At 43.1% G+C, this 26,753-nt stretch overlaps 1 protein-coding gene across 1 annotated transcript in view; it reads left to right on the forward strand.

Moving 5' to 3' along the window:
- SOS2 (SOS Ras/Rho guanine nucleotide exchange factor 2) overlaps positions 1–26,753 on the forward strand; it is a 54,998-nt gene that overhangs the window by 1,244 nt on the left and 27,001 nt on the right. Inside the window, exons 2-7 of the mRNA XM_051620904.1 lie at positions 11,919–12,044; positions 16,071–16,202; positions 18,166–18,330; positions 19,015–19,218; positions 20,714–20,857; positions 25,334–25,444. Coding sequence (XP_051476864.1) covers positions 11,919–12,044; positions 16,071–16,202; positions 18,166–18,330; positions 19,015–19,218; positions 20,714–20,857; positions 25,334–25,444 — 882 coding nt within the window. The remainder of the gene's footprint in view (positions 1–11,918; positions 12,045–16,070; positions 16,203–18,165; positions 18,331–19,014; positions 19,219–20,713; positions 20,858–25,333; positions 25,445–26,753) is intronic.

Consider the following 26,753-nt stretch of genomic DNA (forward strand, 5'->3'; position numbering starts at 1 on the left):
AGTTTTGCCTTTTCTGTCTATTTGTGTGGGTTTTTTTTCCAAGAATAGGTGTAGCGACGGCGTGGGGTAATGATTCTCCCTGGCACAGGTTGGCGTTTGCCTTGGGTCCCGGTGTCACTGGTATTCGAAGCTGCTGAAGGCAGCTAAGTAGTCTTGTGGCTGGCATCAAAACCACTAATCGCCTGTCTGAAGAGTCCTGGGTTTTCTGTTCTTCACTGCTGAATCTCCTCCTCCTCGTAGTAGTAGTAGTAGTTGCTTCTCCCAGGAAGCTCGGAGAATGCCGTGCTGGGCTTTTCCTGACTGCATTGACACCAGACAGCATCCACCCAAATGCGAGGTGTAGCTTATACCAGTTTGACCAAAAGGGCTTATTTAAAACTTTAAAGGTGTTTTCATCATTCTAAAATACAAGTGCTGTGAAGGCTGGTGGATTAATGCTGCTGCTAGCAGTACTTACTGTCTCTGTACTTTTGGTTTTGGTGAGAAGAAATGGAGCAGGAACTAAGACTTTCTAAAGCAGAGGAAATAAAGTCTAGATACGAGTGACTGCTTGTAAAAATTTGTAGTTGCTAGTAGGCAGTTTTTTTTCTCCCTGGGAAAGTTCCTTGTCTGCAGTACCCACCCTTTAGCATGAAGCAATCCTACTGTAATGTGCATTTCTTTTATGAACACACAGTATCAGTGAGTCAAAACAAAATTGTATCATTGTTCCAGTTGCTGCAGTCAGGCTATTAGGGAGACACTGGCAGTTTTAATATATTCTTTAAGACATCCAGTGCCCTAATATGAAGCGTGGAGATTTTAAAACCAAAACATTTTAGAAAATTTATGGAGAGTTTTGTTTACGTCTTGCATTTTCACTTCGATAATGAGATGAGAGCATTTCCGTTATTTATGGGAGAGAGCTGAAGAGTGTGGCACTGAATCCCAAGTGTGCAGCAAAGCAGGGGGGTTCGTGTTAGCTTCAGAATTTATAGAATGTTACCACACTTTTCAGATAGCTTGCAGTTTTGTTTTGAAGAGCTTTATAACTCCACTTGTCAGCCAGTTCAGATACGATCTTTTCAAGGAGGTTGCTTTTGCAATGAAAATTTTAAAGAAGGTGTGAGCTTCAGAAACTTTTTAGTTAATCACCTGGAGTGGAGGTTTTTTTAACTTCTCAGCTGGGTTTTCATCACAGTAGCCTATGCTGCAAGTGCAGAGTTAGCATTCTATTTCCCATTCCTGGAATACTTTCCTTTTAATGAACGCTTTGTGAAAAAAAAGAAACTGGTAGTAGCAAAAGAGGAAGGGTTTTGTTTTTCCTGATGTATGTTAAGGTGTGAGAAATCTGAATTCTAACATACAGAAAGATCTGGAGCTGGTTAACAAGCCATTACAGTTCACTAACAGCAGATAGGATTTGCTTGCTTCTTGAATTTTAAGTCCATAACATGCTTTGAAGAGCTTCAGTCTCTTTCATTATGCGTTCAGCAAGTTTGACATCCCTCCTTTTTATCAAACTACTTTTAAACCCTTCCTTTTACTTTAGCACCTAACAAATCATGACTTGGTAAAATGATAAAGTGCATCAGTTCTTGCTTTAATATGCAGGGAAAAAATATGACAGTCTGTCTTTTGAACAACATTCTGTATGCATTTAAGCAGCCATATGTCTTTAAGATTAGTAGAGGGTGCTAAGTTGTACCTACCAGTGTGAGTCTTTTTAGGAAAAAAAGCTAACTGGGAAGACATTACTACACCAGGTTTTTTAAAATAGTTTTTTAATGTATTTTTGTCACCATATCCTTAGCACTGGCATCCTGGAGTCTCATAAACAGAGTAGTTTAGAGTAGTTTCATGTATTGCCTTTTCTTCCAGCTGGTAGATTTACAGGCACGTCCTGACTCTTAAAACATTTTGCTTCTGTTGCTGTGCTGGAAACTGAAGTAGGAAGTGAGTATAATGAAACTTGTTATAAAAGTCCTGTCAAAGTAAATGAATCAGAAGAAAACAATATTTTTATCGGGTCGTTTAGGTTATAGTTACTTGAACTACTGTTTGTAGCAAGTAAATCACTTCAAACAGACCTACGGTCTAAGCTCTGTAAAGGCTTTTAATCTGGGAGCTGACTTTAGTTATTAAAGGATCACAATGTCTCTTTGAATAATTCTGGAAGCATGCAGGCAGCTGTTCCAGCAGGAATCACATGCGTTTCCAACGCCGGGCTGGCGGGGTCCGTGGGGTTTGAATCCTCGGGATGTGGGATGTGGACATGGCAGCCTCATCAGAGCTGGTGCTGGACTCTGGAGGGCTGTGAGTTGGGGGGTCTTCTGCTCCCCCCTCTCCCTGGCCAACCAGGTCCTTCTCTAGTGAAACCAGGACCCTGCATGTAGCGGAGTTTTCTCCTGTGCTGGAGGGGAAGGTGATTATTGGGGAGTTTATTTTGGTTGGTTTGTTTTTGAGCGGTTCCTGGCCCCGTGGCCTTTGTGGGGAAAGATGTCAAATTGTGAAACCCGTTTCTAAAGCTGGCATTTCGGTTTTGTAACTGGGTTGCCTAGCACAGATCCTGTGCCAATGTTTGGTTTTGCTGACTGTCAACTTTCTTCCAGATTAAACTTTCCAGAACTGAATTGATTTTGCAGGTTGATATCAGTGCTTTGATGTCGTATCTGTTAATCTTGTGCTGGGATTACAGAGGAGCCCAAGAAAATCATGCATGAATCTCAGTGGTAGCAGCTGAGTGGGAGTTACACCCCCACTGAAGCCCACTGAAAGTCCCAGTTTTAATGTACTGGATGTTGTATAAAAGCTTTTTTGAATTGTAGTTGAAAAGATAATTGATGGCAGACATCTTCCACTGCTACCTGGAGTGAACCTCTATCCCAATTATTTGGAACAAGTTCTCAAGATAAAGCAGATGGCTCCATAGAACTAGTGTTTATTTTTGAAAATAATGCACAAAGTGTTGTTGGACATGTATGTATGTTGATTTAATTGCCCAAAAATGTTCTGGTGGGTTCTTAAGAGTGCTTTCATTTTACAAATTTGTGCTTTCTTTTACAAATCCACTGGCCAATTAAAAATGTAATCCTGTAAAGAAGGCCTATGTATTCAGTGCCTTTGTTCTTCCATTTCTCTGAATTAAATTCACAAGCATCTCATAGGTGTGATTGGTTTGGTTTTCTCCATTCTCTAGAAACAGAGGCTGTGGAGCAGTCAGTACTCACATTTCTGCAGGCACGACATGTGCTGGTGCAATCATGGCACTGGGCACTAGGTGCATTTTCTAAAGCTTCCACTGTTACTCTGGACTACTCATCACATTTCTAGAGCATGACTAAAGGGCTTATTCTTAGGAGATGCTGCATGCAGAAACATAAAAGACCGTTTTGAGGACTTTGTTGAAGTTTGGATCAATTCAGGGCTTCTCCATATTTTAAAACATGTGGGAGGTAAAGTATGATGAGACTGCTCTTGTGGAGGTTGTGTGGGGAGGATGAGAGCAGGGAATTTTCTTCACTGCTCTGTCAAGGGCAGGTCACCTACACGTTTTCCATTGCAGGATTAGGCCCCCTTGGGTTAGAATTATTTAAGGCATTATAGTGTCATTATAATGGGTTATTATTCATGCTAATTTAATTAGCATGCATTATTTAATGCATTAAAATTTCAACTGTCGAGTTGCTCCTGGTGATGTTTTAAAATAATAGTTATATTTAGTTCTGAAATCTATTAAGTCATTTAGCTTGTAATAAATATGTTAGAGCCCTGAAGCCTGGACCTTTGCATAGTCACAGTTCCTACAATCATAAATGCCTGTGTGACTTTCAGCTTGGGAGAATGGCAAATAAAGGAAGTGCTGGTGATAATTACCTGTGAAATATGTAGCCCTGTACAAGTTTGAAGCACAGGTCCAGTTGTTGCCTCTCAACTCCCTGCTCACAGCCAGAAAGTGGCTGGAGTTGTGGAAAGGAACAGCAAGTCCCTGTGAAGTGGACACTACCAGGCTTTCTGTAACAATGGTCTAGTTCCTCCAGACCTTCTTTATCCCCAGTAGGGAGTGGGTATTGTTAGAGGTTGATTTTAGTCCCTTGTAAGTAAGTAGACTGGATTTGTTGTTTGGAGTTTTATTTTCCTTGCATAAATATTCACTACCTTAAATAACGTTTGGAACTAAAGGGACCGATCTTTTTACTTTAACCCTATTTTTTTCACACTTCTTTTTTTCCCACCCCCAGCTGTTACACAGTTTAGCTGACATACAGTCCCTGGAGTCTGCAGTAGCAAACGGCAATGGGAGTGAAATGAAGGTGGTTTTAAATGAGAGGGTTTTAAAAGTAGTGGGAAGGGTGTCATTTCATTTGGCAGCAGGAACAGAAGAAACACTTCCTACCTGTGTTGTTAAAATGGAACGTGGAAATTAGCATTTGCCTTGGCTTGAAGGCTTGCCAGGAAGAAAAAAGCCGAAGGGAACCTTTTGGTGCTGTGACCCACCTCACTCTTGTACCTTTATTCCCCCCACGTGTGGTCACCTCACCCCCTTTGTGCTCGGTGTGAGCTGGGAGAGCTGGGCAGCTCCTACTGCTCTTGTCTCATCTCACCATCCCCCATGTGGTGTTCTGCTTGAGCCACATCACCTTTCCAGGGTTTCTTTGTCTCCTCTCCACCACCTCTCCTGGATTCTCACCTCTCTTACCCTCTGCACAGTGCAAGCATTATCTAATCTCCTCGGAGAAGCTGTTATTTGCTTTTATAATTACCTCCCCCGTTCCCTCTCTGCCAGGCTGCTCAGATGAGCCCTGTGCTGCTGTTCCCCGAGTTCAGTGGGTTAGTCATGTGGAAAAACGTGCCCAGGACAGCTTTTCCCTGTATTTATGGCCTCTTTGTACTCCTGACACTTCCCCTGCTTTTTAAATGTAATTTCAATGGCTCTCTGGTTCACAAAGAAATTACTCTTCGTTGTTTCCAAATTTAAGATGTGGCCTTTTTTTTTCTTTTAAGAGTTATTTGTGTATCTTTGCTTTTTGCCATTTATTCTCGTTGCATCTGCGTGTCTGTTGATTTAAAATACTATCTCAAAGCCCTCTCTGCTTCAGGCTCTGCTGGCCCGTGTTGCTCATGAAATAACTTTTATTTTTAAATCTTCGAAAGACCCGATTGAAAAGTTACTGGTCTGTTGGAATAATTCCGTCTACCCAAGTGAGCCGTTGTTTTTGGGAGAGGTGCGATGTAAAAAGTGGGAGCCTGTGGGTGCTTGGTTTGGAGTCTGGAGCAGCTCCTGGCTCAGGGAAATGATGTGTTGAAGAGCTGAGGGAGAACTGGGAGCTGTTCTGTTGAAGTAAAGTATGTGCAGGGCAATCGACATACTGGTCATGCTGTTTTCGTTCCGTACCTTAGGGCAGAGGTTGTGCCTGGCTTGTTCAGGGTTTATCTTGATTTCAACAAGGCATGGATGGAAACAATCCAAACGTTTAATTTTTCCATCAGTTTTTAAGATTAAAATACAAACATACACACATTTTGGTTTCTCCTCGACTGTACTAAAGGACACAATCAACTGGAGAACAGAGTTTTTGTGTGTTTGAGTCGAAAAGCAGAGAGAAGGCTCCAGGGAGACCTTAGAGCACCTTCCAGTGTCTGATGTGCCTACAGGAAAGCTGGGGAGGGGCTTTTCACCAGAGAGGGCAGTGACAGGACAAGGGGTTGTGGTTTTAAACTGAAAGCAGGGGGATTTAGGTCAGACATCAAGAAGAAATTCTTCAGTATGAAGGCAGGAAGGCACTGGAACGGGTTGCCCAGGGAGGTTGTTGAAGGGCAGGTTGGATGAGGCTTGTGCAGCCTGGTCTGGTGGGAGGTGTCCCTGCTTATGGCAGGGAATTTGGAACCTGATGGTCTTTAAGATCCCTTCCAACCGGAACCATTCAATGATTCTGTGATTCCATGTCATGAGAAACAAAATATTAAATGTAGGTGGGAGCAGATGCAGCAGAAGTGGGTTTGGTGGGGAAGTGCCACAGGAGAAACTACCAGTACTGCTAGTTATCAATAGGTTTTCTCTGTCTGCACCAAGCAGATGGAAAAAACTATATATATATATATATATATATACACACACACACACTTAGGTGGTGGTGTAAGATGACTGTTTAATCACCCCTGTATGCGCTCATTTTAACAGCCATGAGTGTTTTTGAGGTCTGACAGCTGGATGGATGATCTGCACCTGAGATACCCTTTGTAACTCAGTTGTTGTGTTATCAGAATGCTTTGTTTTGCTCCTTGTGCACCAAATGTTTGGAATTGCAGTGGAAAAGCTAGAATGCTGTATGTAGAGAAATTTTCAAGTTCTGTTTTGCTTGAGAGACTACTTTGTATGTTTCCTCCATCACCATTTATTAGTTTGATGTCAGAACAATGGGCCCTCTAGAAACTGCAGTACTGGAAATAAAGTTAGTAATTAGTGCAGTTATTTTTAAAAAGTGGCCAGTGCATTTTGTTTGGGATATCTCTTCAAGTCTTTACATCTTTGTGGTTCTTTCCTAAATACCTGTAATTGTGCTTGGAAATTTGGAATAGGGGTGCTATCATTTTTCATTGAATTAGATCAGGACAGGACTGTTACAGTTACTACAGCTGGTTCCTCTCCTCCTCTGGAGCATCATCCAGATGGGACTAAAAATGCCTGTGGAGCATTTGTCAGTGATATATTTTCATCCCCTTGAAAACAGAGCAAGGAAATACAAGTGTCAGCAATCCCATAACCAGCCTGTGATAGTAAATATTTAACTTTTATGTTCTAATTGTTTTTCTTGCTCCCAAATTTATATGCTTTGTTCCTCAAGTAAACAAACAGCTTTGATCTGCTGATCTGTTATAACTGTTTTTATGAGGCAAGTAAAATATAAACGATTTCCAAGTTGAAATCAGTTGCTGTGGGAAAAGGAGAGTGAGCAATTTCTGATGCAGTTTACAAATTTAACATGCAATTCCTGAGCTGTTGTTTTTGCAGAATAAGCTTAGAAATGTTGTATTATCACGTGAACAGATTCTGTGGTGGCTTTTTTTAAAACTAGAAACTTCTGAAATCTTGAGTAATATTGAAATACTGTCTTCTGAAAACGTAGTTGTTTTGAATGTAAGTAGAGAAGTGAGATATTGTTTAGTCTTTCAGGAGTATGAATTTCTATGTGGTGGTTTATGCTGTCTAAAGACTTGATGTGCATGGGAGGGTGGGGGTTTTCTGTTTTGTTTTGTTTTTTTTTTTAATTAACAATCTCTTGTTTAGCCCATGTTCTTACTGTGGGACAGCTGGAGCTTTCCAAATGTGTTTTTACTCCCAAAATACATGTATCATATAAGAAGATATTTAGCCAGTATAGCCAGATTGCTGGTTTGTCTCATTAGTACAGGCTAAAAAGAAGTTTGTTGCAGTTTTGACAAGTATTTTTTTTTCCTCAGCGTTTTGTTGTTTCAGTTACAACCCTCTGACCATTTAGTTCTAAAAGCAAGATCAGTTTGTTTCTAGTCCTAATGCTGCTTATCTCCTTGAAAATCTCATGTTAACAGACTTCTTCCCAGGGGCCTGTAAGGTCTATTAAAATCTCACTGAGAAGGAATTTTGAGCCTGACTTCATCTCTGCAGCTGCCTGCTTTCTCTAGAAGCTCTTGAGTTGTGTTGCAGGACCTGCCTTTTGGAAGAAACCAGAGGGAGGATCTCCATTTACGTTTAAGGGTTTTTCAGTCTCCTCTTGAGCCTGTGCAGATGCAGTTGAGCTCTCTGAGAACCCTGCCAAATCTGCTCAAGGCTACAGCCCTAGGAACAAAATGCCCCTGTGAAGCTGCTGCTGGATTTTCATCAAATATGCACGTGTTGGAGGAGTGGAAAAGTAGGGAAAAGTACAGAAAAGGAGCAAGGGATAGAGCAGTGTAGGAACTCCCATCTGATATAAAAGCGTGTCCCCCAGAAAGGCCTTGAGGCCGAGTTGAAATGCTATGCTAACAGGACTCATTCCTGTCACTCAGGCACTCATTTCTGTTCCTTGCAGCAGCTGATGAAGGGATAAGCCTATGTGAATGACACAGTAAAACATGGTTGGTCTGGCTAATCTTAATCTCCCTCTTTAGTAATTTCAAGCCTTCCTCTTGGGTTGTGTCAGAGATAAAACAGGTTAAAAAGTCTAGTTTATCTGACACTGTCTGCTCAGAGTTCTTGCAGCAAAGCTCTTGTTGGTTGGTGAAACAGGTTGTGGGTTTAAGTATTTTGACCCTTAAAGGAAACAGTTACAAGTCAGATGAAACTTGAGCTCTGTGCTAGCTAAGGTGTGTTATTCCATGCAAGCTAATATGATTTGCTGAGATATTTGGGGTCGATCAGCCTGGAGAAGAGAAGGCTCCAGGGAGGCCTTAGAGCACCTTCCAGTGCCTGAAGGGGCTCCAGGAAAGCTGGGGAGGGGCTTGGGACAAGGGCAGGGAGGGAGAGGACAAGGGGGGAGGGTTTCAGACTGAAAGAGGGTAGATTGAGATGAGATCTGAGAAGGAAATTCTTAATTATGAGAGTGATGAGACCCTGGCCCAGGTTGCCCAGGGAAGCTGTGGCTGCCCCATCCCTGGCAGTGTTGAAGGGCAGGTTGGATGGGACTTGGAGCAGCCTGGGCTGGTGGGAGGTATCCCTGCCCATGGCAGGGGGGTGGGACTGGATGGTCTTTAAGGTGCCTCTCAATCCAGACCGTTCTACAATTTGTCTGAACCTGAAATCAGTGAATGTACCTTCTGTAAGAAACCTGTCCTCAGTAATTCCTCCTGCTTTGTTCCCTACATCATTTTATCAGTCTCTCCTTGCTTTTCCAGCCCTTTCAGTCAGGGTTCAGGTGAATACTGTAAGGAGTACGTGTTCTCTCCTTGATACAGTGGCAGCTGATTTGATCAGCTGGTGCATGGCTCTTAAAACTGCCTTTTGGTTTTGCTGTGAAAATCAGTGTCTTGCTATTAAATTTGTTCATTCTCAGTAATAGCATCAGTGTCAAAATAACTTCTCTTGAAGTGTGTGAGTACCTTTGGGACCGTTGTGTGATGCTACAGGCAGTATCATTTCAAGCAGAAGCTGGTTTCTGAATCCTCTGGGAGCAGTTGTCTCAAGCAAGAAATGTTGAGCTTTGTTGTTGGTTTCACTCCTTTGGAAGCAAAATTTACTCCATTGCTTATGTTTGTTCATTGTCTGGAGCTGGGATTCTCTGCCAGTGTTTGAAGAAGGCTGCCTGCTCCCCTGCTTTCCTAAGCCTTCTTAGATACCCACCTGCTCTTGAGAGAGCTGAGGAAGGTATGGCATGAGCTGGTTAGACCTGGGAACTGCAGTGAGTTAAAGGTGAAGCCATGTTCCTTGTGATGTGGCAGTGATGTCTGTTTTTAAAACCAGTGACCCTTGTGAGAGGAGGGGAGTGGCTGTGATCGGATGCAGTAAATGGATGTTCCTCACCTTCTCTTGCAGGGAGCACAGCTTCCTTTTCTCATCTTCTTGCAGCTCCTGTTCTTGTCGTTTCTGTGGGGCATCTTTAAGAGTTCATTGTGGGGGAAATATACTTGAATCTCATTTCCTAGTTAGCTAGCTAATGCTTTCACTGTAGTAGTGCTTGCAGATGAGATGCATGGCAAGATCTTAACTCAGCACTTCCTGGCTTCCCATTGTTTTGTGAATTAAACTCACGTTCAGGAAGAACATGAAATGCACTGACTATTGTTGAAAATCTGCAGTCTTAAGTAAGTGTTTTCAAGGAGTGGTTTTGCTTTTCTTGAGGTTTGTTTGTTTTTTTCAGTAGCACATGACTGTGCATACAGGTCAGCTGTTGCAATAGTTATAGGAAGTGGAGAGATGCAGAAGACTAAATGATACTTGCAAGGCTGCACAAAAACTCTGCAAAGGAACTGGACAGCTGGATTAGAAGCAGAATGTGTATTCCCTTCTTAGTCTAGCTGCCTTAGTGAAGTGTTTCTTCTCCCATGCTTTTTGAGGAAGGATGCCAGTGCAGAGTGAAGCACTAGAAATGTGGGTGTCTCTCCCTGGGTATCACACAGGAGCCCCCATGGTTGACAGTCACTCTTCACCACCACTGTGTAATTCCTTAATTATAAACTCTGATATCATCGGGACCAGTGTATGTTTTCACCTTTTCAGTGTGTGTTGCCCTTCCCACTCCCCTGAGACATGGGGATTCCCATCATTGCTACATGAGGTCCCTGTCTGTGCTCCCCTGTCTGAGCAGTGCATTGCTAGGCTTCTCCCTCTGGGTCATCATCTCTGCTTCTAGGATGTTGAAGCCTTATGGCAGCAGCCCCTTCTGGTGGACCCCTCCATGGATCTTCACGTTTTCTCCTGACCTATCGGTTGTCCTGGCTCTTCCTCTCTTCTCATGTGGAGATGTGGGGGCAAAGCACAGCCCAGTTCCCCCAGTTTTCTCAGGCTGTGGCACAGCAGGAGGTGGAGCAGCAGTTCCTTGCAGTGGCTCCAGCCCCTGAGCAGCTCTGCCCACCATCCTCTGCAGCAGGCTGGGAAGGAAGCCGGCCAGACACCTTACTTCCTTGTTGGTCTTATTTTTGCACAGCTCACAAAAGCCTCCAGGGCTGCAAATTGAGTGCCTCCAAGGTATTGCTATGAAATTATTAGTTACTTAATTTGGTGGAAGCCCTCAGAGCCCTCCACTGTTGGTGGACTCGCCCATGGTCTTTGGAGTGAGGAGCTGCCTGTGTTTCAGAGGATCAGAATTGACCCAAAAATGTTCTTGTCTTCCCCTGAGAAACTACTGATCCATCTGTCTTGTGTTTGAAACCACATACTAAATGCCAATGTAAGTATGTAAGGTGACTTTTGAGGTGATTAACGTATTGTGTATATGGAGAGAATAGGGAATTTCCCTGGATTTTATTACTTACAAATCTTTTGACTATAGTTTAAGATCTGGTGAGTGCCTTCCTGATTGAGAGCCTGCCAGGGAAAACTGCGTGTATGGACTAACTCTTTGAGTGCTGCTTTTTTTTGTGTTTTTTTTTTTAAGGTGAGGTTGTTGTTTGGTTTGGGGGGAGTTTTGGTAGAAAAACAGCCACGTTGGACCAGGGTGAGTCAGTTGTGGCCCTTTAGCTTGTGTGGGCACATGCTGAGGTTGCCTTGGCAATGAGAGCTGTGATGAATCTTCATGAGGAGAGATAAAAAGGCATTGTCCTGCTTGCATTAGAGGTAGATAGAAGTCAACTTTTCTCCCAGTGCATTTTCTGGGGAGAAACACCCCCAGGAGCACCCCAAGGGGGACACCCTTGTATTTTGACTCGGGCTTTTTCCTTAGGTCTCACTCTCTGGTATGTTTCACATCTCTCTCTCTCTCTCTCTCATGCCTCAGACAGCATTTTGTGTCCTAGTTGGTTTTCTGGTTCCAAGGCACCTCAAAGTGTTGTTCCAACCCTCCTCCAGTGTCGTGGCCACGGCTCTTCATTGCCACAGGTTTTAACAGTGCATTCATTCAGATCCCTGCCAGACTGGTTAGTTCTCTTAGCCTGGTGTCCTTGCTTTTTAAGTCTTTTCCTCTGGTGGATCCATGCTCCTTTCCTCACAGTAGTAGGTCAGTAACACAACTGCATGTTACTCATTCTGTGGATGAATAACTGCAGAATTACCCACCTTGATTGTTTTCACTGCTTCGTTTGCAGAAATGTGCTTTGGCTTGAAGTTTTTTCTTCACCAGAAAGGCTAAACACTTAGTTTATAAATGAACAGACACCAGCTTTGTAGGAGGACAAATTACCATCTTAACTACGTAGGAAAACTTGTGGGAAATTACTGGAAATGTGCAAATTTGCAGCACTACGGAGCTGCTCTGCTTTTCTACTGATTCTTCCATCTGCACAGCTTTAATTGGGAACAAAACCCTAATTCTTCTAATTCTTTTGGACAGGTGCAGCAACAGGTTCACCCAAACCTTTCAGCAAAAGAAGATTCCCTCTATTACATTGAAGAGTTAATACTTCAGCTGCTAAACAAACTGTGTATTGCTCAGCCACGGACTGTCCAAGATGTAGAGGTAAGAGTAAACACTGGAAAACCAAGTGCTTGCTTGCAGAATCCCAAAGATGAACTCAGATGTTTTGAGCAGAGCAGGTTGAAGTTTAAGAAGGGTGAGTCTGGAGAGCAAAGCTTGTTAATACTTAAAGATCACGTAGCATTCAGATTGCACAAAGCAAGCTTAACTGGAAACTTATTTTCCTAACCAGGGCTTGAGAATAGAAGTAGTAGGAATTTTTTCTTTCAGCATTATTTTTCTAAATGCAGATTGCTTGGAAGGATTTTCTGCTGCTCGAATCCACCCTGGCCTTAAGAATGTAAGGGTGGTGCAAGTTTTGCTACTCTTCGACATAAATATACGGGGAAGAAAGTAAATAGTTGGAATGAAAGCTCACTGTTGTTAGGTCTGGATTGTGCAGCTGTGGGAATAGAGTTGTGTGTTCCTGGAACTTTATTGAACTCACTGAGGAGCCTGTATTATTGCAGCTGTCTGCTTTTGTGTCATCAGTTACAATGTGAGGGCTTTAATGGAGTGTGCTTCAGGAGCCAGTCTAGAGGGAGAAAGTGCTTTCATGTAGCTGGGACCCATTATAGCTGTGTAGAGTATTTATCTGACATAATCTATATGGCTAGGATTTTCAGCCTAAACCAAATGAAGTTCTCATCTAATACTCTCTCTGTGTGTCATGGAGATGAAATAGTTATCTATATATTTACAAAATAATTGCCCAAAAGGTTTTAGTTTTGTATTAGATAATCGCCCTTTATTCAACACTGAGTTAATTCATTTATTATTAATTTTGGTTTATTATTAATGTATTTTTAATATTGATGCATAAAGATTATAGTATGACTAAATAAAAGCCAAATTTAACAGTCCCCTAATAACTCAGAGAATTGTTACTACTTTGAGTCGGGATTTGAACTTTAGATGTGGAGCTGACAAATTCCATGCTCTTTTTCCAGTCCCCTGCTGATCAAACCCTTCAGCACACAGAGCAGTTTGAGATAGCACTGATTGTACTAAGCACCAACTCCTTGGTTTTCTGCTTCTGAGTCATGAGATGATAAAATTACCCTGTGTCACAAATGAATTAAGAATTTCAGTAGTTACGTGTGTGCTCCACAAGTCACCATGTGCAGAACTGCAGGCAGCTCTCTGAGCTGGGGTTGCAAATCTCACAGCAAAGACTAAATCCTGTGTATTGGATTTTCAATATACTTGGCATTTTAAAGCTGTGAATAGTAAAACTTTGTTGCACTTGGCAACATCACAGCTATTTAATTTAAAAACACAGAGTGGTAACTACATGGTGGTAACAGGTTCCCCAAAACGTTGTTGTTCTGTAGATGAATAAATTCAGACTTCCAGAGCAGGAGAAGTAGGATTCAGTTTTGTGTTGTGGGTTGTTGGTGTGATTGCATTGCCAGCAGGCATCCAGCATCCACTAATGAAGGCTTTTGGCTCTGCTCCTCAGCTGCTTTTAGCTGCTAAGAGAAAACATGAGAGCTGTGATCTCTAAAGTTTATCATGCAGATATTTACATAACAGCCTGGAGTTAATGGAACTGTTTGTGCTTAATATTATACTCAAGTATTTACAAGACCAAGCTCTAAAAATCTCGAATTCTGAAGGTTTTATAAATAGAAAAAGCCCTTCAAATTGTCCCCAAGAAAACGCTGGGAACCAATAAATCTGAGCACAGAAGGGGTGTGTTACTCCTGAGTTGGGTTGAAGGACAGTTGAATGCCACGTTTACCTCCATTTTGCCAGTGATCTCTTGGTAGAATCTCAAGGGAAGTTGGATGTCAGTGAACCAGCCCAGAGCTTTGGGCTGCTGTCCAAGAGGAAAGGTCACCGTGTGTTTACCTGGCACAGGGGAGCTGATGCAGAAAGCTGAGCCTTCGGTGGCCACGGGCACATATTTAAAAGCTGCCTCTAAGAAGATCTCCGGCCTCCTGTTACATTTCAGAGTATGTGCAAAAATCAAAGGCAGACATGGGTTTCAACCTTTATTCTCAGCTTGTATATAAAATTCTCTAAGAGTTAACACTCGTCCAGGCCTCATCGTGGCCCAGGTTACAGGTCCAGAGCAAAGGTCAGGAATGGCAATGTGCCTGCTTGGGAATGCCAAGTGGAGTAAGGGCAGGGCAGTGGGCCCTGATCACTGCTCCCCCCTCAGCTGTCTGGCTTAAAAAAAACCTGTTTACCCCAAAGTCACTTGCTTGGTCATCAGAGTTCAGCTCAGACTCCTCCTCACAGCCTTTACTTCAGCAGCTCCCAGGGTTTGCAGCAGGAAGCCTGGAGACCTTCATGGCAGTCAAGGCTGGGGTCTTGCACATGTGTTTAGCTGGGGGCTGCTGAAGTAGGGGGCTGCTGCCCAAAGCAGTTTGCTCTCTGGTGGGGTCACCTCACCTGTTCCCTGTAGCACCTGTTGAAATGTGAATCTATATAAAAGTGGCCTGATGCTGCTTACAGTTTACTGTGTTGTTGGGGCTGCAAACTGCAGGCACCGTGCCTGCCTGTGCGGCAGGGAAGATGCTTCTGCCTGGGCTGCTGGAGTCCGAAGTGTTGCAGCCAGCCTTGCTCATGAATCACAGCCCTCCCCCGTTTAGAAGACTGTTGTGGTTCCTTGTCTCTCTCTCCTGCCTTGCTCACCATTAATGTCGTGGTTTGGGCCCAACACGACAACAAAGAACCCGGCCCGTGGCCGCTCACTCAGCTCCCCCCACACGCACTCTGGGATGAGGAGGACAAAGCTCCTGGATTGAGACAAAGGACAAGGAGGGTTCTTCACCAATTAAGGTCCCAGGCAAAACAGACTCAGCTTGGGGAAAAAAAAATCATTTAATTTCACACTAATCAAACACACCCAGAGCAGGGCTTGCACATGTTACCCCCACCCCTCCCTTCTTCCCAGGCCCAAATCCCTTCGTTCCCGGTTTCTCTCCCTCCTTCCCCCCGGCACAGGGGATGGGGATGGGGTTTAGAGTCAGTTCACAGGCTGGTGGTTCCTGCTGCTCCTTCCTCCTCAGGAAGAAGGATTCCTTACAGTCCTTCCCTGCTTCCCCACGGGGTCCCTCCCATGGCAGAGAGTCCTCCATGAACCTCTCCTCCACGAGCCCTTCCCACGAGGTCCAGAGCTGCTCCAGCCCGGGCTTCCCACAGAGCCATGGCTGCTTTGGGAACAAACTCCCCTGGCCCGGGGGCTTCCAAAGCTGCATCATCAGGGTCCAGGCAGCAAATCCTCTGGCCACAACATCCAAGTCCAGTGGCCAAGTTCACCCCTCCTGGAGCGTTCAGGGAATGTTCCACCACGTTCCTCCATGGATGCAGGGGCACAGCTGCCATCTCGCCATGGGCTGCAGGGAAACTCCTGCTTGGGCACCTTCTGCCCCTTCTTCCTCACCAGCCACCAGCACCGCTCTCCTCCTCCTGCACAGCTCTTCACCCCCAAATGCTTCTCTGCTCAGGTGTTAGAGCAGTTCTTTTGTCCCTCTAATGGCTCCTTGGCTGGTTTTGGGGCAGGGGGAGCTTCTCAGCTTCTTACTGGAGCCAATCCTGGGGCCCTTCCCCTGCTACCAAAAAACCCACCAAACCAGAACAGAAGATGCTGCACTTGTTTTACATTTCTGCCATAAACTTGATCTGATGTAGGGCAAGATACACTTTTTTTGTGAAATAGGAACAATATCAACTTAGTTATTTTCATTTAGACTGTAAACTGTTTAGTACTTCCCAATGTTGTTTATATTTGGGGCTCCTGGTCTCAGCTGAGGTTTCTTGAAGGCTGCTCTTGTCATGTAAAGATCCTAGAGCAGGAGTTGTTTGAGGAGGTTTGAAGGAGTTGTTCTTCTTGGGATCATTGAAAAGAGTGGAGTTGGGTAATAAGGAAAGAACAGTTAGGGAAATGTGTTGCAAACACTGAGGAGAGGAGGAGAATAATTGTCTATACTGCAGGGGAAGTAATTTGCAGTTTTGTTTTGTTTTTTTAAACTACTTTTTGATTGCTGTGGTTAATGTCAGTGCACTCTGTTTGGACAGGAGCGTGTTCAAAAGACATTTCCTCACCCCATAGACAAGTGGGCAATTGCTGATGCACAATCTGCTATAGAGAAAAGAAAAAGAAGAAACCCTCTCTTGCTTCCTGTGGACAAAATACATCCTTTATTAAAGGTACTTAAACCAACAGCCTGGTGGCTGCTGCTTCTGCCCACCACACACCCCAGCTGTATTGTTGCCCTCCAGCATAACCTTGAAATTGTTTCTTTAATTTGTGTGAAATCAGGTAAGTTTCTCTTATTGGCTAAAAGAGTAAAGAGTCATCATGGGACAGGATGATACATTGCAGTGTGTAATACATGTGGGTCCCTAAAGTCGTCATGCTCTAGAATTTAGTGTGTTAATGTATTCCTCTACTTTGAAATACGACTAGCTAGTTTTTAACATAGAATCCCAAACTGGTTTGGGTTGGGAGGGACCTTAAAGATCATCCAGTCCCAACCCCCTGCCATGGGCAGGGACACCTCCCACCAGCCCAGGCTGCTCCAAGCCACATCCAACCAGGGCTTGAACGCTTGAACATAAATAAAACCCAAGCAAACTCAAAATACTGTACCTGCTTCAGTAGCACTGTTTTGACACTCTTATTTGTTTCAAAGTGCTGCAGAAGCCAAAATTGAAGAGAGAACAAGCAGATCCTGTTCCCTGTATACTGTCAACTAAGATGTGTATCAGTGTCCTCCCAGTTACTGTCACTGATGCCATGGGTTTAAAATCAAGACATCTTCAAAGGTGTAACAAAGGGGCAAATACAAACTTTATTGTTGGTGGGTTTGGAGGAGGAGAGTGGCCAGCTGTGTTCTTGGGTGTCATGTCATTTTTAACAGGTATACAGCTCCTTGCTCACAGTCAGGATTCAGTGTCATGCAGCATTAGTCACACTGTGCCCTGCAGAGTTGTTTTCACATGGGAGAACAGTACTCTGATTTTTAGATCAGTGTTTAATCTCTTTTTGGACCAGTGCTGAATCAATAGATTGAGGCTGATTCAAACACTGCTTTTTTTGGTATTTCTTTTTTCTGTCAATTTTGGTTTTTTTGTTCATAGCTTAAAAAATGCTTTTCTCCAGTGATGACATTATTGCACCAGAGTTTCTGGCTGCACTGGGAAACCAATACTCAAGCATAAGCAGAAATTAAAGCGTTTTTTCAGGTTTAGTCACTGTGTTCTTCTATACAGTGTCTCAGATTGTGACAGCTAATGAGAGGGGAAGAGATTTTAGGGCAGAAAACTTAAGACATTCTTATTCACCACTGGCTTTCTTTTATGAATTCTGGTTTAGAAGTGTGTGGACATAGGTAGATAATCTAATTTTTAGAAGATGCATCAAAATGTGATAAGAACAAGACTATCTTACTCAAATGCATGAACTTACCTGTCTTTATTCATGATGATCCTGTCATAAATCAGAGGCCACATGATTGATGCTCTGCAGACATGGAGCATGTATCACAAGAAGAAGGTGTAGTGTTAATCCTGCTTTGTTATTGTTTGTTTGCGTTTTTTTCTGTTCAGACTTCGATTATTGAAGCTTAATTACTTTATGTAATGCAAGGATGCAGATAGCTGAGTTGTTCAGCCAAATGCATGGGCTAAGATGGGTGGCAGTAGGTAACAGGTTAAACATGCAGTCTGTAGTTTCATGAAAGACAACTTTTTCCATCAAGGCCAATTCAAAATGAATCGTGCTCTTTCCTGAAGAGTCTGGATTCAGGCCAGAGTCCTGCAGTAGGTATAGATAGATACAGACTGAAATTTGGGTGCAAGAGGGGTTCCAGTGAAGTCCCTTCCTTGAAGGAACCTTCTTTTTAGGACCCTCATTTTTAGAGGAAGTATTATTGGAAGCTCTATAGCTTTTCCACTGTCACTATATGGCAAAATAGCACAAGGAGGTTTTTGCAGGCACTTCCTTTGAGGCCGCTAATCACATTTCCATTTGATGTCCTTTGCCTTGCCTGTCACTTTCCTGTGAGTTATCAACAAGATAATTTTGTAGGAAAGTCAATGTGTTAATTTTATTTTTTCATGGATTTCTGGAATAAGTGGTATTTTTTTTTCTCTCGTTTTCAATTTGCAGGAGGTCCTAGGTTATAAGGTAGATTACCATGTCTCGCTCTACATTGTGGCTGTCTTGGAATACATCTCAGCTGACATTTTAAAACTAGCTGGAAACTATGTTTTCAACATCCGACACTTTGAGATCTCCCAGCAGGACATTAAAGTATCAATGTGTGCTGATAAGGTGAGGAGTTGGCATTAAAATGGTCTTTTTGGACAGATGCAAAGGGAGATAGTAGAGGTGATTTTTTTTTTTTTTTCTCTTTTTTTAAAGCTATATCCAAAGGGTAAGAGGGAGAGACTGGAATTACATGCAGAGGCTTCTCTCTGTGTTCGTGCCAGACCTGTCTTAGTAAAGACTTAAGTTCAAGTTAAGCCTTTTACATTTTGGAACAGCGTTAGTACTTAACCACAATGTAAGGACAGAAGATGGTGCTGTCCTTTATTTCTGAGCTGTGTTACCATCCTCCTGATGTCCCTTTGTCAGGGCAGCTCTTTCCTTCTTTATGATACAGAAAAGACATTTCGTTCTTATCCTCATAAAAATGAGAGAGGTTTTGGTTTAATTTTATCTTCATCAGGAGGGTTTTGTCAAAGGCTTATGCAAGATGCCTTCTTTTCAAAGTTGGTTCTGTGTGAATTGTGACTTGTTTTCTAGGTCATACTAACTTATAAAGGGGAAAATGGCTTTGGCAACTGATCCAGCCTTCTGCTGCCAAAGTTTAAATATTACTCCCTTGTGAAAGTGATCACAGAAAGTATTGTATTAAATGCTCAAAGGATTTAGCTGAACACATCGAAGTAGCTGAGCTTGAGCCAAGTGTAACCCAGGCTTGCATGTAATTTTTTTTAAAATTTCTTTTTCTAGGTTTTGATGGACATGTTTGACCAGGATGACATTGGTTTGGTTTCTCTCTGTGAAGATGAGCCCTCTTCTTCTGGGGAGCTCAACTACTATGACCTAGTGAGAAACGAAATTGCAGAAGAAAGGCAGTATCTGCGGGAGCTGAATCTGATCATAAAAGTATTTCGGGAAGCTTTCCTGTCAAACAGAAAACTGTTCACACCTAATGTAAGTCCTTGAGTAGGTTATTGATGCCCTTGCGCTGGTTGCTCCATTAGCAGCCCTAAGATATTGATTTCACATTAACTGTGTTGGAGGTAAAATTAAATTTGATTTATCGTGTGTCAGTACATAATGAGTGTTGATTGTCTATGAAATAAAAGGGAGGACTTGCCATTAATAGTGTGGAGAGTGCTGCTCTCAGAGTGAGGCTTAATGGGCACAATTCCCTGTCAGATGGCAGCAGTAGCTGGAGGCCTTTGGTCATGGAGGTAGTAGTTACACTTGTGTTTAACACAAAAAAAATAAGTTATCCTCCTGAATGTACAGTGAGTGCAGATGCATGCTTGAATTGAAGTTTGAAGTCTACCCCAGGGCACCTCCATCTGCAGAAAGTACAAGTAAAATAGCCCCTGGCTCTGGATTCTTTAGTGTGGGAGTGACTGTGGAGGGAATCTGTATGTGAGACATAATGAGAATATTTGAAATTGTATGTGTGGCATTTTGTTGGCAGGATGATGGAGTCTAAAAAGGAAGCACAGGTCTTGTAAGACAAGTGATAATGAGAGACTAGTGAATCCTTCCTGTGGGAGGAAGGAGAAGGGGACCAGGCCTGCAGAACCTGAACTGGGATTCGTAGGTAAAAAAGAGGAGCAGCAGAAGACGTTCCCATTCCAGCTGGGTGTGGAGGTTCCTCAGTAGTTGATAAGTATTGGAGAGCTGTGCAAATGTGGGGACAGAATTCAAGCTAAGATGATGGGAGGAGAAAAGAGTTATGTTTTGGAGCCAAGGAATATTCTTCTTGTTATGTGGGAACAGTTATGAGAGATTTCAAGGTTGCTTGTCCCCACAAAGAGATTCCTGTGGTCCTGGCACTGGCAGGAGGTCAGGCAAGCCCTGCAGTGTTAGGTTGAAACAGAGGAGGCTTCCAAGAAGTGTGTTTCAGAGAGGTCTGAAGAAGAATGCAGGTCATAGAGGAGGGGTCTGCCTTGTTGGGTGTGTTTGTGGTGTATGGATTTGAAAAAATCTGAAAGCAGAATTTGGAAAAAGAAGTTGTCCATTCCTCCTCTGTTCCCAGGTAGGATTCTGCTAAAGTAGCCATTAGTTGGTTTAGTTTTACCAGATGTTTAGAGGTCTGACCTTGGAGGTGCTTTAAATTGCCTCCTTCCTGTTGTGTTCTGAGAGACAAGAATCAGAAGTGGGGAAAGTAACAGTTGTGAATTGTGGCTGAAGAGGCCAAGTGCTTCTGCCCCGAGCCCTGAGCAGCCTGTGCCAGGGCTGCCGCTCCGGCAGGGAAGGATGAAGTCCTTGCTTTCCCTGGGGTGAGAACTGGGCAAGCCTGGATGTGCCCAGGCAAGTCTGCAGGGCTGGGAAGACCTCAGAATTTAACTTTCTTCCTACCTTTCTGTTGGCTCCTCCATTTACCTCACGAAAAATGCTCCTGTATTTCCAAAAGCAAAAGAAATCCTTCCAGGCACTCCTAAATGACGTTGTCTGTTGGCAGGATATCGATGTGATATTCAGCAACATTTCAGATATTCACGAGTTGACAGTGAAGCTTTTAGGACTGATTGAAGATACTGTTGAAATGACTGATGAAAGTAGTCCTCATCCTCTGGCTGGCAGCTGCTTCGAGGATCTGGCAGAGGTACAGTGTTTTGTTTGGTTTTGTTCTGGTTTGTTTTTTCAAAATCACTGTTTTATTTTCTTAGTCAACTTTTGGTCGTGACTCTGGTATCTCCAATAAATTTGCAGTTGTAAAATGTTGATTTAGTGTTTTCTACCTGTCACAGAACCTATATCAAGCAGGTAAGCACAAAACTTATTTCAGAGTGGGAATTAGTTGCCACAATCCTGTAGGGATGTGCATTTGAAAAGTAGTTGCCTGGGACTGACTACTGAAAGAAAGGTGCTGTGATTTTTGTAGGCATTACTGTCAGCCCCCAGGGCTACTCAAAAATCAGAGCAGTTGGACATAGGTCTGCAAGATGAGTGACTCTATTGCTCTGGACAGTGAGCTGACACAAACAAAAGGTGTTCTGAAGTCAGGCAAAGGCATTGTTACACATCTGGAGAGGGAAATCTCTGCCAAGCAGTGGCTCTGGGAAGGAATTAAGGATCAAAACACACTTGACTGAACACAGACTTAGTGTTCAGTGTTGTAGCAAAAGTGCTGTTGGTACCCACTGGCCTATAAAATAGATATTGAAGAGTAGCCATAAGGGAAGACACTGCAGGTGGATTTGGTGTGGCTCATACTGGGACAGGAGGAATTGTTGCCAGGTTGTTTGGGTTTTTTTTCAATGGGCATTGACATACTGGAAGGACTACAGAAGCAGTCACAAAAGTAAAGTTCTTGATAAAGTGCTTTATGGTGAGGTAGAGCTCAGGGTAGTCAAAGCAGGGTAGGTTTATAGGTGCCGTCATGGCCTAAAAGCAGAGTGCAAATGACTCTGGAGCTCGGCGGAGAGGTGCACAGCAAGGAAGCAACATCTGAAAGGCAAGCAGACAGTTCAGCTTAGCAATACATCACAGCTTTTTAACTCTCAGGGGAGCTAACTCTTGGGACCAATTCCCAGGGTAGGTGGGGAGTTTTTGCTGCCTTTGAACACACTAAATGGAGTCTGCTTTTTCTTGAGAGGTGTATTGAGCCCAGTTTTCTGAGCCAAAACGTAAGAATCATCATGTAAACCACGTGGATTGTGTGACAGGGGAAGTCAAATGAGACATTCTGGCCTGAGAGAGAGATTATCTCAGATGAACCACGTGATGAATGTGAAGTTTATGCTTTTTATCTTAAAATGATGACGTTTATAAAGAAAATTACAACCAGTAGCACTTCCATTCCGCTTTTACTTATATTCAGGTTTTTAAATCCGAGGCCTGCATGAACACACCATTTAGAAAACGATGACATTTTTGTGGGTGTGAAGAATATGGGTCCTTCAGCCCATATGCCACTCAGTTATGATTATGCCATAAAGATAAAATTTTTCTGGCATTGCTTCAGGAAGCCACTCATATGACCTATCAGTAGTAAAGTCCAGTTAACAGGGTCTTAGCTTTTAAGTTACTAAAACATAACTGTATATGATAGGGAGAAGCATTTGAACAGTGATTTAAAGTAGATATTAGATTAAAATTGAAAAAAGTCTTAAAATTTGAAATAATACAGCCCAATCCTGGAAAACATACATACCAGTGTATTGCAAAAGCTGCTCTTCAGCATCGTGTGCTCCTAAGAGAAACAAATCCTTTTCAGTGAGTAAAAATCTCACCTGATTTTCATGAACTGAAAAACTTAAAATAGGAGATGAAGAACAGATTATTCCTCAAACCTTTTTATGCAGGTAATGAGTTTGAATTTAATGATTTAGTTAATACGGAGCAAGACATTCTTAATGACTAAGCTGTCTATTTGATCTCACGTGTTGACATCCTCTTTCTGTGAGTATTTGCAAAAGGGATCGTTAGAGATATGAAGGTGAAGTGTTTATTTGCTCTGCCTATCTCAACTAACAGGCTTGTTCCCTTAACGTTTCCATTATAAAGGTCCTTCAACTTATTTAAAGGATAATTAAAAACAAACAACCCTTGCAAGCTGGAATCTTCCTGCTTTGTCTGTTTTTCTGCATCAATTCCCTGGAAGTTTTTAACATATATCTAGTGGTGGTTTTGAGATATAGAATCATGGGGAAATGAAACCGTTTTTTCCAGATGTGGAGGGAATTTAAAAACTTGATTCCTGACTCAAAGGAGTGGGAGATGGGTATTTGTTAATTTGCTGGTAAAAAAAGTTATCGGTGCTAATTTGATTGCCTTGGATCATCTCTTTAGTGGCAGGAGAACCTCAGAGCTGGGGGCAGAGGGTCTTTGTGCCTAGTTCGAAGTGGTCTTCAAAAGGCAACTAATAAAGCAAGGTTATTATCAGGAGGGTGTGAATTTGTTAGGCTGGTGTTTGCGTTTCCATAGGAAAAGCTTTGGGTATCCACAAAGCAAAAAAAGATGGAAAACGGTGCAAAAAGGGGCTGAAATGTACAGAGACCAAGGCAGAAATGTGCTGCTTTTTAGATCACTTACGTAGCCATCAAGTTAACTTCTGTGTGTCAGTAACTTCTGCAACATTGCAGGTGTAAAAAACATGTTTTTTTAAAGTAGTTTCTTGGAGAAAATAGCTAATGCAGTTTAAGTCTTAAAAAAAACCAAAAAACAAAACAAAAAAAAAACACACAAAAAAAACCCAAAAACAAAACCACAACAACCCCAAAACTCGAAATACTTCCTGTAAGTCTGAGTGGAAGAAACTCAAAACACTTCAGAAGTGCCGTAAAAAATTGGAAAAGATAGCACAGAATAAAGATGTGTTGGTCTGGCTCCCCCAGTAGATTTGCATACCAGGTTACATTTTGAGCAGCAGTTCCAGCCCTGCCTCCTGCTTGTCCTGCAGTGGGGAGGACAGAGCCCTGGAGCAGCTGCTGCCATCTCCCCGGCTGTGCTTCCTGCCCCTGGATGCAGCTGGACCCACATCCCATGCCTGACTTACTGCTTCTGCAGAGGGATATCTCCTTTTTTTTTTTTTTTTCCCTTGGCTAATAGAAGAAGCAGCTGTAGATGCAGTATTATTACCCCCTGGCTTTGATTTGGGCGTTGTAAAAGAAGAAGAACTCTGTGTTGTGTGCCTGCAGGTAGTGGGCAGGAGTGGAGTATATTGAGAGGACAAAAGGCTGTACATGGGCTGAGGTTCTGCTCAAGAAAATCAGGCTGTTCACTTAGTGTTTCAAGCATTTTCTCTTCAGCTGCTGTGGCTGAAGTGCCAAACCTTTCCCCCTCCCCGCCATCCCCCCCCCCCCAGATACAATCTAATGCCAATGGACAGCGATGATTAGGACTTGATGAGAAGAGCTGAGAGTGATGGTTGCAGTTTGCATGTGAAAGGAGAGTGCATTCAGTGCCTCTCCTCCCCACAGAGACTTGAGGTGCAGCTGCTCCGCGAGTAAGGTGGGAAATCCCCTGGACCCTCTACAGATGGAAGGCTTGAGACTTTTATCTCAATTTTCCAACGAGTCTTTGAGGAGTTTGGTACTCCCAAGTTCTGTCAAGATGTTCTGCATTAAGGTGAAAAGAGGTATGTGCTTATTCCTGGGCACAGAGCCATCAGCACTGGATAACCCAGTGATTCATGAGTGATTCAGCCCAGTGAATCTGCAGAGACTCAGGCTCAGCCTGGCAGGCTCCAGAGCAGGTGATCTAAGAGCAGCCATAAATTAGTCCTGCAGAGATTCATGTGCGGTCAGGTTTTCATCCCATCCTGTTCTAGATGATATCACAGGATCACAGCCAGATACCCCAACCAGAGTTTTTGCACCTGAAACTCTTGGTGTCATTAGAGGACTTTCCTTGAGACTTTCAGGCTAGCTGCCTTGTCCCAGAGGGGGAGATCTCCTCAGCTTTATGGAGTGGTCAGAACAGTGTGCAGAAGTCCAGTGCTTATGAATGATCCTTCTAATGTGCTCTGAAAGGATAGAACAAGAGAAAGCCAGGTTGGAAGGGTCCTCAAGGATCATCTGGTCTAGCCTTTCTAGGTAGAAACACAGTTGAAACAAGATGTTTCAGCACCTTGTCAAGCTGAGTCTTAAAAGTCTCCAGTGTTGGGGAATCCACCACTTCCCTGGGGAAATTATTCCAATGTCCAACTGTTCTCATAGGGAAAAATTTCCTGATAGGGGTACAGCAATGCCTCCTGGTGACAGTCTCCAAAGTTCCTCTGCAGTGTCACTTCACCTGCACTTCTTTCCTTACTGGTAAATTGGAGGTAAATTGCCATTATTTGTGAAATGTGACTGGGCTGAAAGCAGCAACTTTTCTTGGTTCCCAGTGCTTCAGTAAAGCAAAGTTTGTGTTGATGATAAGCGTGGTGAGATTGAGGAATGCTGAGAAAACGTTGTGAATTTAAAATTTGGAAGTGAAAATGGTTTGTGGTTTACTGAATATTTGTGTTGCAAAATCGATCTTTTCTTGAAAAGTTCCACTTGTGTATCAGCTTATTAAAGGAATTAGTTGTACAGCTGGAGCAGAAATTCCTTGCATCCTTCATGTGTTTATGTAATTACCTGTGTTTCTTTAGGAGCAAGCCTTTGATCCATATGAAACCTTGTCCCAGGATATTCTGTCTCCACAATTTCATGAGCATTTTAACAACCTAATGGCAAAACCTGCTGTTGCTCTCCACTTCCAGGTGAGTGACAACAAGAAGTACTGAACTGCTTTAGTTCTCATGTTGCAAAGGTTTGGATTTTGTCAGTAACTCTACTTTCTACTGAGGAAGAAATCCTCTGGATTCTGACCTTTCTTCAGTGTAAGTTGTTTGGACTCTGCCTATTCTTGTCAAAACTGGACACAGATCTGACCAGTCCATGAGTCTTCTGCTATTTATTTTTTTTTCCTGACATCAGACTCCCTTGCTTAAGAACAAAGGGTGACCTCATACCTGCCATTTCTGTTTCTATTGTGCTTCTTCATGCCAAACACTGCCACCCAGGAGGGACGTTTCCAGTTTCTTCTTTACTCATCTCAGGCCCTCTTGTTTGGTGTTGGGGCTGGGACTGGCAGCTTTCCTTGAATCATTTATTTAATAGGACTCTCTAGCAAGATAATTTTTAATGTATTTTTTCATTACTTCCTTCTGCCAACATGGCAGATCTGGTCAAGCCTGCTGCTGCTCAGAAGACCAAGCCTGTGTTCAGAAATGTGCTCAGAAAAGCTGCTGAGCGAGTGTGTGGTCAGTGGTGCTCCCAGCTAAACCCATCATAGCAGCACTGGGTTTGTACAGTCCAGGGCTCTGCAAACTGAGGTTCCTCTGAGTGTTTCTTCTTAAGCTCTGAGTGCTTGGGAAGCTGCATCATCTCCATCTCACTCTTAAATACTACTTGGTGAATGAAGTAAGGCCTTTATCCTCCTCCCTAGCAGATTGAAAGCCCAAAGCCCTGTTACAGACTGAAATGGGAATCAAGTCATTTCACAGTGAATTTGGCCTCCTTTCTGACTTGCCTTGCCAAGAAAGGCTTGGGCTTTCCTAGGGATGTTCCTTCACACCTCTTCTCCAAGCTGTGGAGTGAAGGCAGAGGTCCAAGTTCTGGGCCAGGGATGTATATGAGCTCTCCCTGGCAATTGCAGAGAGATGCAGCCAGAAATCTCAAAGAGGGGAAGAGGTTGTTTGGAAAAGGGAGATCAGGTAATTCAGTTCCTGTTCAATAGGTATCTTGGTATGGAAGGTAGAAGGGATTTCACTATCCTCTTGGAAAACCTCTCCTCACCTTACAGCCTGAATTAATGTGTTAGTTACCTGCTGGGAATGAGAAAAGATTTCTAACTAATTTTTTAAGTCATCAATTTGGGATTCTCAGATTCTGAGGGAGAAAGAGATACTAACAAAATTCTTCAGTACTTGATGAGACCTCTATATTTCTGTGGTATATGGGGTGTAAGTTGAAGCACAGCATACACAGCTGGGAGGAGAGGAAGGGAGTGAAGTTGGTGACAAGTTT

Source organism: Apus apus, chromosome 5, assembly GCF_020740795.1.
Source record: "Apus apus isolate bApuApu2 chromosome 5, bApuApu2.pri.cur, whole genome shotgun sequence".
NCBI classification, from domain to species: domain Eukaryota; kingdom Metazoa; phylum Chordata; class Aves; order Apodiformes; family Apodidae; genus Apus; species Apus apus.